Genomic DNA, 9,598 nt, shown 5'->3' on the forward strand with positions numbered 1-9,598 from the left:
TTTCTCTGTCAACGGACATCAGTATAATATGGCTTACTATCTCACTGATGGTATTTATCCGAAATGGTCAACTTTTATCCAATCTATTCGTATACCACAAGGGCCGCAAGCAGTTTTATTTGCTCAGCATCAAGAAGCTGCCCGAAAAGATGTAGAGCGGGCTTTTGGAGTCTTGTAAGCTCGCTTTGGCATTGTTAAAAATCCAGTGAGGAGTTGGGATAAAGTCAAAATTGGAAAGATTATGAGAGCATGTATCATACTCCATAATATGATCGTCGAAAACGAAAGAGACGGTTACACTCAATTTGATGTTCGAGGGTTCCAACAAGGAGAAGACCAAGGAAGTTCACATGTTGATCTCACGTATTCTACAGATATCCCTTCAAATATCGCAAATATGATGGGTGTTCGAACAAGAATTCGTGATACACAAAAGCATCAACAACTGAAAGATGATTTGGTTGAACACATATGGCGTAGATTTGGAGGTGGTGAAGACAACAATTGATCTCTGATGCTTATTTCAAATAATTCTCGTTCATTTTAATAATCTTTGTTTTCATGTTTTTAATTTAAAATCTATGTTTAATATGTTGTCTTTTATTTACTAATAAATATAAGTTTTTAAATAAATATTCAATATTATTTAATTTTCAAGAACTCCAAAGCAAGAGACTTGCAATGCAGACATTAAAATCTCAAGGTTCTTGACAAAGTTTCTTTAACACCTTTATGTCTTAAATATTATTAATTTTATCTCAAGAGACCCTTAATAGGGTTATGGGATAAGGATGCTCTTAATGGGTTCTAATGAATAAATTAGTAGTTAATTTTGTGATTTGAAAAATTTAGAATCTTTGTTACTCTAATTAATTTTCTGATCTTCCAATGGGAAAACCTCATTGAGGTTCTTAAATTTTTTTTTTTAGCTGATAAGAAGAAGGAAGAAGAAAGAGGTCCACGAGAGAGAGAGGGGACATGAAGCTCTCTTCTATACATCAAAGCTGGTTTGGTCTGAAAAATTAATGTTGGCGTACTGCCCTGCAGCCCACGCAGCCTACACAGAAGATAGAATATGTTTCAAAATAAGCTTGACAAGTTACGACATCCATGTGATGAAACCAATATCTCACAGCCACCTAGAAAGGTAAGGATGACAAAAAATAGTTAACAACATCTAAACAGGCATATCCTACCCCCCAAAAGGCATCCATCAAGAAACATAAGAGGATAGTGATTCAGTCACAGTGATCACGAAGTAGTAGTAGAGAAATTCAAGCATTTAGAGACAAAGATGAATCAATTGACAAGGTATGATTTTCATAACAGAAACGAATGAGAAGGGGGACTAAACAAATGCATAAATAAAAATGTATAGAGGTATTATTTTCTTAACAGAAACGAATGAGAAGGGGGTCTGAACAACCAAAAGCAGTAACTAAAACCTTGGCTCTAAGATGACCAGCTGGGCTGCTGAATTCAGGAAAAACATGTTGCACTAGCATATTCTCCAGCTCGGATTTGTAGGGTTCAGTTTGCCTAAGTTTATCACAAAGTGTCCCAAAAGCAAGCAGAGCAACATCCTTTTGGCGATAGGGCTTCTGTTCTAGAGGTGCTTCACCATATCTAAACCACAGAAACAAAGTAATTATATCATGTCGCAATTGTATAATTAGATCCTTCTCTATATTTGTAGTTACAGCTTGAGGGTACCTATTAAATATGCCCACGATGAACTGTATGAATTTGGGGAAGTTGCCTTTTCCACGCTTTCTGACCAGCTCAGTCACAAAGTCCATAGATGCAGTCTTGGAACTGTACAGATCTTCAATTATATCTTTAGAGCAAGTAATGTTACTATTTAAAAACATGTTTTATGATCATCAAAATTAGACAACGAAGACTTCAAAGACATACCATAACCCTTCCTCACATACTCATGCGGGTCTTCATCCCAAAGTACTTGGTCATCATTATTGAAGCACATTAGAGGGAAAATGATCTCAAATAGTAGAACATCTAAGGTGGGGCTGCAGTAAGGTGTACATGCTATTCTTCGGGATACTGCATAGAGACACAACAAGTCAATAAGAAACAGATAAAGCCTTTATCAGTTTTCAATAGAAACTGCAACTAGAAATTTTACCCAAGCCTCTATCTGTGGCTGTGATTACGGTTGTGAGAAGAGGTATATATAGATCATCTTCTCCAATTGAATGAGAGATCGAGATCATCTCCACAAAGTCGCGCTTTCTCTCTCTCTCTCTCTTTCTCTCTCTCTGCTCTGTTCTTCAATCTTCAACGGGAGGAGATCAAAGATGGAGTACGAACAGGCCCAGCCTTACATTGATCACGACGAGGAGATTACACAGGAGGACGCATGGACCGTTATATCAGCCTACTTCGTAGAGAAAGGTCTAGTTCGTCAGCAGATCGATTCGTTCGATATCGTCGACGAGTCGTCTGATATCGAGATCCAACCTGAGTCCCAGCACAATCCTAGCCACCAATCTGATTTCGCCGAGGTTCTCTAGCTGCTACGGATTTGGAGAAGGAGAGCAAGACGAAAGATTTCTCAGACAGAAAAGAAAAGCATCGAGGACGAGGGAGAAAAGAGAGAAAAGAGAGACGACCAATACCAACATGACACACGTATGGAGTTTTTAGCAGTTCCAAAACCTCTTTGCTAAGAAGCGGTTCTATAGTTTTATCTCTTTTTATGTTTTTTTTTTTTTTAATTTTTTTTTTAAGAACCCTTTACTAAAGCTTCTCCATAGAGGTGGTCTAAGAATCTCCAATAAACATGGCCTCAAGCCAACTCTTAAAGTCGGATCTTTGAGTAATTCTTAAGAAGACAAATGGGCTTTCGTGTGTATTGGCTTAGCATACGTTTTTGGTTATTTAAGCTCATCGGCAAAGCCCAGTATAGTGTTCAAATGTTATTGGGCCTCAGTTGCATACTAACGTAAAGCTAATAATACAAACAGTCAGGATAAGAAGATGATGCTACTTCAGAGTGCGATAAGGTTAAATGTTGGCACCCTCTTGGTATTTACTTTAGTGCAGGGGTGGCTCTTGCGGATATTAAGCACCTATAGGAATGCTAGCAAATCCAATATTTTTGAGATGCAATGATACTTTCGAATTATCAGTAATTATTTTATGGTGTTGTCAAATCTGCAAAATAATTGAATTTTTTCCTCGAATTTTTTTGTTTGTTTTTGACACATCAATTTAAAAACAGACACCGTTAATCCATTCACAAGTTCATAACTAAAATTTGAGGTGGATAGAATTGTAAAATTAAATAATATAATTTATTATTGATTTATTGTGTTTTTTAATGGCTCATAAAAAATTATACTACACTTAAATTGATCTCAAATATAAATATATTCTATCTAAATTTTATGATATGTATATAAATTAACTAATTTTTATAGCAATAAAATTATAGAAAATATCTTTTAGTTTGGACTTTATAAACTTTATGGATTTCACTTCAGATTTTAGCAGTGCCTAATAGCTAGTTCGCAAGATAAAAAAAGCTTCTCTATCTCTTCTTCGTTTTCTCCTCAAAATCTTTCACGAAAAAGAAGAAGAGATGAAGCTTTTGTCTGTCGCCGTTCTTCTTCGGTGACTGGTGACTCCGGTATATCTTGGTCGGTTTGACAAGTATATCCGGCCTCTGTTTCTGGCGGCTCGCGTTCACCTTGACAGAGCTGTCCGGCTTTGTTTCCGCGTTGCGCTCTTCTCGATGGCGACGGCGGCTTCTCACCGGGATTCCCGGTTATCGTTGATTGACGCTTCCGTTTGTTACTCGATCAACCGTCTCTCTTCTCACATCTCTGTTTGATGTTGGGTGGATTGTAGATGACTGAATTATCTTTGAAGTGTCGATCTGGTGTGCGGCTAGGATATTTGGGAAGATAGCTCTGAGTGAGGTTTTCTTCATCATCCGTTTGATAGATTTCCGGTGGTTTACCGGAATCAGTTGAAAGACTTCCCCGTCGGTGGAGATTGGTGGTGGGTTCTCCGTAAAGCAACACGTGTCTTCGGCAGTTCGAGTTTTGACGCGTGAATCGTCTCCGGTGAATGGAAAGCTCCGGCTTGAATCTCACGGCGGTGGTTTGGAGGAGGTGTTTGCTGTTCTTGACGCGTGTCGATTCTATTTTTTCTTCTCAATACACGTGGATAAGAAAATGGCGGTGCTGGAACCACTTTCTTACTTGGGTGGTTTAGTTGTTGGACCATGTATAGGTCTAGGGTTGTTATGTTGCCTTGTCTACGGGCCTTTCGTTTTCCCAAAAACTTGTTTTGGGCTGTTGTAACTTTTTTGGTCTTGTAATAAAATACCAGACGGAAAAGAAAAAAAAAGCTAGTTCACAAGATACCCTTTTTGTTTTCTTAGTTATTTTCAGTAAAAAAATATTACAACACTTTCGGTGTAATGCCAAAACCACAAAAGAAGTGAAAAACATATAAACAGTTATTACACGTGTGGCGACGTCAAAATCTCTTGGATCTGGGGATTATCTTTTGATATAAAGAAGTACAAAAAACGTGGTGTTACCGACTCACCAGTGAAAGGCTTCTCATTCAAAGTCAACTAGGGCGGCTTTCACACCTCCCTCCCTTCTAGACGGATAACAAAATTTAGCATCTCCGTTTCGTTAATTAACTAATTAGAGATAAGAGTATCTAGCTGCACTACATATATGAGTTTAATAGTACGAAAAATATTTATATACCTAAACTGCTGTCGATTTTTTTACCTGAGAACCATTTTATTTTATATATGTTTTTGGTGGTAGAGAAAAGCAAATAGAAAGATGAAAACCTTGAAAATTAGGTTATAGTAATGTAAAATCAAAATAGAAAGATAAATATCCAGTTTATGTCATATTTACATTGCATTTCTTCAAATAAGAATTGGGTTGTTGTAAGCATTCGCTATAAACCATTTGCTTCTCCTCTTGTCACCTTCCGATTACATGAGTGGAGAGTTTTTCTTAAAGTAACTTGCTAGCTTTAGCTAAAAAAAATAAAGTAATTACCTTATTGTATGAAAAAAGAAAATAGCATTATTTCAAGATTTTAAAACAAAAAAAAAAGTATTTGAAGGCTTTTATATTACAAAAAGAGCTAAGTGAAAGTCCAACCTGTATTTGTTGATAAGTACATTTTCTCGTCATGTGCATGCACTTGTTGAAAAATAAAAGTAAAATCTTTTCTAAAAAAGGATTTTGTCTTTTCTTTGGCTTTAATTATAGAAGAAATTATTTCCTCTAAAAGTGTTTTGTTCTTTTTGTTTAACTCTTCTCTTTTCCCATGAAGCTTCGAACGCTTTTTGACGAGTCAAATGTGAAAACGCATGAATATTCGAAGAAAATTCGTTGATCTCGATCAAACCCAAAACAAATCGACAAACCAAAGTATTGGGGCCCACTGGCCCATTGACGAAGTTGTCTCCATACAATACGTATAAGAGAATGTTGAAAGTAATTTTTTTTTTATAACCGAATGTACCACCCTATCGAAATGGTCCAAATTAAAAACCAAAACGACTAATTAAAGATCTAGCATACACTGATCACCATATAAATTACCGTGAATGGTTTTCGGTCTCGCATACTGAGATCCCACATATGAATTTTTCAATCGCCGGGATTTAAATCCGTGTAACAGAACTCACAACCGTAAATTTTTTACCACCAGAACTAAAAGCCCCGGTTGTAATATTCTTTTTAGTTAAGTTTTCTTTACGTTAACATATTGTAGATTAGTTTTGTTCAGCTGACGTTACTACTATATCAAAATTGGACTCCATGGTCTTTAAACTATACCATAATAATGTTTCCATGGTCAATACTCTATTAAGTAGAATGTGGTTCTATTCCAATGGACATGGTTTCAGTTTTGTAAATGCATTTCTGTAATAAAAGAAGAGTGACGCCATTGTCTATGTGTATTAAAAGAAAAGAAAAATGATTTTAAAATAAACTAGGTGAAGCCAAAATTTGAATATTTAATGGTTACCACTAGTAGATAAGAACTTTGCTTCAAAGCAGCAAAGCAAAGTTTTTTTTTTCGCGCCCGCCAATATCAAAACCTCTCTCTCCGCGGTCCGATGTGATAAAACACCGCCGCACCAAAACTCACCGACATGTCTCCGGCGACTAGGAATATAGTCTTCTTCTCCTTCCTCGTCTTCTCTCTGTTCTCCATCGTTTCCTCCGACGAGCTCCAAATCCTACTCAACATCAAATCCTCCCTCCTAACCTCAAACCCGGGCGTTTTAGATTCATGGAAGCTGAACTCCAATCACTGCGGCTTCACCGGAGTAACCTGCGACTCCACAAACTCCGTTACAGAGATCGACCTCTCTCGTCAAGGCTTATCCGGAACCTTCCCGTTCCATTCCCTCTGCGATCTCAAGAGTCTTCGAAAACTCTCTCTCGGATTCAACTCGCTCTCGGGAACCATCCCAACCGATATGAACAACTGCACGAACCTCACCTACTTGGATATCGGCAACAACCTCTTCTCGGGATCCTTCCCTGACTTCTCCTCTCTAAGTCAGTTACAGTATCTGTACCTAAACAACAGCGCGTTCTCGGGCGTTTTCCCGTGGAAATCGCTACGAAACGCAACGAAACTCGTCGTTTTGAGCCTAGGTGATAATCCGTTTAATACGACGCCGTTTCCTGAAGAGGTTGTTACGCTGAGGAGTCTCTCGTGGCTCTACTTGTCAAACTGCAGCATCACTGGCAACATCCCTCCGGCGATCGGGGACTTGACGGAGCTTCGGAATCTGGAGATCTCCGATAGCGGCCTCACCGGAGAGATTCCGCCGGAGATAGTGAAACTCACCAAACTCCGGCAGCTCGAGGTTTACAACAACAGCTTGACCGGGAAGCTTCCTCCCGGATTCGGAAGCTTGACGAATCTGACGCTCTTGGATGCTTCCACGAACTATCTAGAGGGCGATTTATCGGAGTTAAGAACTCTGATCAACCTCGTTTCTCTACAGCTCTTCGAAAACAGATTCTCCGGGGAGATTCCGGTTGAGTTCGGCGAATTTAAAGATCTGGTCAATCTTTCTCTGTACACGAACAACTTAACCGGCTCTCTCCCTCCGAAACTCGGTTCTCTATCTGATTTTGATTTCATCGATGCGTCGGAGAATCATCTAACCGGACCGATCCCTCCTGATATGTGCAAGAGAGGGACGATGAAAGCTCTTCTCCTCCTTCAAAACAATCTCACAGGCTCCATACCTAAATCCTACGGGAACTGTTCGACTCTTGAGAGTTTCAGAGTTAACCATAACTCCCTCGAGGGAGCAGTTCCCGCAGGACTTTGGGGCTTACCGAAGGTTGAGATCATCGACTTAGCCAACAACAACTTCGAAGGTTCAATCACCGCCGATATAAAGAACGCGAAAACGCTCGGAGCGTTGTATCTTGGGTTCAACAAGTTCTCTGATGAGCTGCCTGAGGAGATTGGTGAGGCTGAAGCTCTGACTAAAATCGAGCTTAACGATAATCGGTTTTCCTGGAGGATTCCGAGCTCCATCGGGAAGCTCAAGGGGCTTAGCAGTTTGAAGATGCAGAGCAATGGCTTCTCCGGTGACATACCGGACTCTATAGGGTCGTGTTCAATGCTCAGCGAGCTGGACATGGCTCAAAATGAGTTATCAGGAGAGATCCCGCACACGCTGGGATCACTCCCGACGCTCAACGCTTTGAATCTTTCGGACAACAAGCTCTCTGGGAAAATTCCAGAGAGCTTGTCGTCTCTGAAGCTTAGCCTTCTTGATCTTTCGAACAACGGATTATCAGGTCGTGTCCCTCTGAGTTTGTCATCGTATAGCGGTAGCTTCGACGGCAATCCTGGACTCTGCAGCACGACGATCAAGTCCTTTAACCGGTGCACGAGTTCTTCGGGATCGCATCGAGACACTCGCGTATTCGTGCTGTGTATAGTTTTCGGTTTACTGATCTTGATTGCGTCTCTAGTGATTTTCTTGTACTTCAAGAAAACCGAGAAGAAGGAAAAACAAACCCTGAGACGTGAATCTTGGAGCATAAAGTCATTCCGAAGGATGAGTTTCACTGAAGATGATATCGTCGGTTCGATCAAAGAAGAGAACTTGATCGGTAGAGGAGGTTCCGGCGATGTGTACAGAGTTGTACTCGGTGATGGTAAAGAGCTAGCTGTCAAATACATTCGCCGTAGTAGTACAGACACGTTTACTCAGAAGAACTTCAGCAGCACGATGCCGATCCTCAAGGAAAACGAAGGAAGATCGAAGGAGTTTGAAAGAGAGGTGCAAACACTAAGCTCGATACGGCACTTAAACGTGGTGAAACTCTATTGTAGCATCACTAGCGATGACTCGAGCTTGCTGGTGTATGAGTACTTGCCTAAGGGGAGCTTATGGGACATCCTTCACTCGTGTGAGAAGTCGAATCTCGGTTGGGAAACTAGGTATGATATTGCTCTTGGTGCAGCGAAAGGACTCGAGTACTTGCATCATGGATACGAGAGACCGGTGATTCACCGTGATGTTAAGTCAAGTAACATATTACTAGATGAGTCCTTCAAGCCTAGGATTGCTGATTTTGGTCTTGCCAAGATTCTTCAAGACAAAAATGGTGGTCTAGATTCGACTCATGTAGTTGCGGGAACATATGGTTACATGGCTCCAGGTAAAGAGATTTATTAACTTCTTGTTTATCAGTTTGTTATGGTCTTATTACATTACATTTTTTAGCATCAAATCCCTTCTTGTTGCAGAGTATGGATACTCGTCGAAAGTGAATGAGAAATGCGATGTGTATAGCTTTGGAGTTGTGTTAATTGAACTAGTCACGGGGAGAAAACCGATAGAGGCGGAGTTTGGAGAGAGCAAAGACATACTGAATTGGGTTAGTAACAATCTGAATAGCAAAGAGAGTGTTATGGAAATTGTGGACAAGAACATAGGAGAAATGTATAGAGAAGATGCAGTCAAGATGCTGAGGGTTGCAATCCTCTGCACGGCAAGACAACCTGGACGAAGGCCGACGATGAGGAGTGTGGTGCAGATGATTGAGGACGCGGAACCGTGTAGATTGATGGGCATTGTGATTAGCAAAGAGGTAATGTGAGGATCAAAGAAATAAGTTGATGAAGGACCAAGTCTCACTCACTCTTTTGGGTCACTATGAAACTTAGAAGGTTTAGATGGAGAATGTGATTCTAGTCCTGGTTATGAAAATCTTAGGTAACGTTATGATCTCGGATGTAAACTATTTCTTGTAATGATAGAGATTTTTGTATGATGTTTTGGACTTAGTTAATGAAGGTCAACAAACAACTACAATTACTTGGCTAAGAGAAATGCATATTCAAACTGATAAAAGTAATGACTGCCAGACACTATGACTTCTCAAAACGAAACCAAATCCAAATTGAGTTACTTGTCGTGATGATGAAATTGTAAATTATTATCGTATAGAATAATCAAAGAATAAATTTCTTAAAGTCTCAGTACTTATAGCTGCCGAATTTGACCAACAAAAAAAAAAGGAATGAACGAATAAATCTATCC

The 9,598-nt window shown here is 39.7% G+C and overlaps 2 protein-coding genes across 4 annotated transcripts; one reads left to right on the forward strand and one right to left on the reverse strand.

Annotated features, from left to right (window-relative positions):
• Positions 1–883: 883 nt before the first annotated feature.
• LOC106309694 (importin beta-like SAD2 homolog) lies at positions 884–2,680 on the reverse strand. Of its 3 annotated transcripts, none has more exons than XM_013746791.1 (5): positions 2,147–2,657; positions 1,918–2,064; positions 1,714–1,825; positions 1,446–1,626; positions 884–1,057 (listed from the first exon to the last, which is right to left on the reverse strand). In XM_013746791.1, the coding sequence occupies exons 1-5, from the start codon at positions 2,232–2,234 to the stop codon at positions 992–994; spliced, it is 594 nt and encodes a 197-aa protein (XP_013602245.1). In that variant the 5' UTR covers positions 2,235–2,657; the 3' UTR covers positions 884–991. The 3 variants fall into 3 exon arrangements, 2 of the variants coding, with proteins under 2 accessions (XP_013602245.1, XP_013602244.1); XM_013746790.1 differs by having other exon boundaries at positions 1,714–1,837; XR_001263606.1 differs by lacking the exon at positions 884–1,057 and having other exon boundaries at positions 1,263–1,626; positions 1,714–1,815; positions 2,147–2,680.
• A 3,358-nt stretch (positions 2,681–6,038) lies between these two features.
• LOC106312156 (receptor-like protein kinase HAIKU2) lies at positions 6,039–9,373 on the forward strand. Its single transcript, XM_013749560.1, has 2 exons — positions 6,039–8,714; positions 8,803–9,373. The coding sequence occupies exons 1-2, from the start codon at positions 6,167–6,169 to the stop codon at positions 9,153–9,155; spliced, it is 2,901 nt and encodes a 966-aa protein (XP_013605014.1). The 5' UTR covers positions 6,039–6,166; the 3' UTR covers positions 9,156–9,373.
• Positions 9,374–9,598: the final 225 nt, after the last annotated feature.

Source organism: Brassica oleracea, chromosome C8 (genome assembly GCF_000695525.1).
Source record: "Brassica oleracea var. oleracea cultivar TO1000 chromosome C8, BOL, whole genome shotgun sequence".
NCBI lineage: Eukaryota > Viridiplantae > Streptophyta > Magnoliopsida > Brassicales > Brassicaceae > Brassica > Brassica oleracea.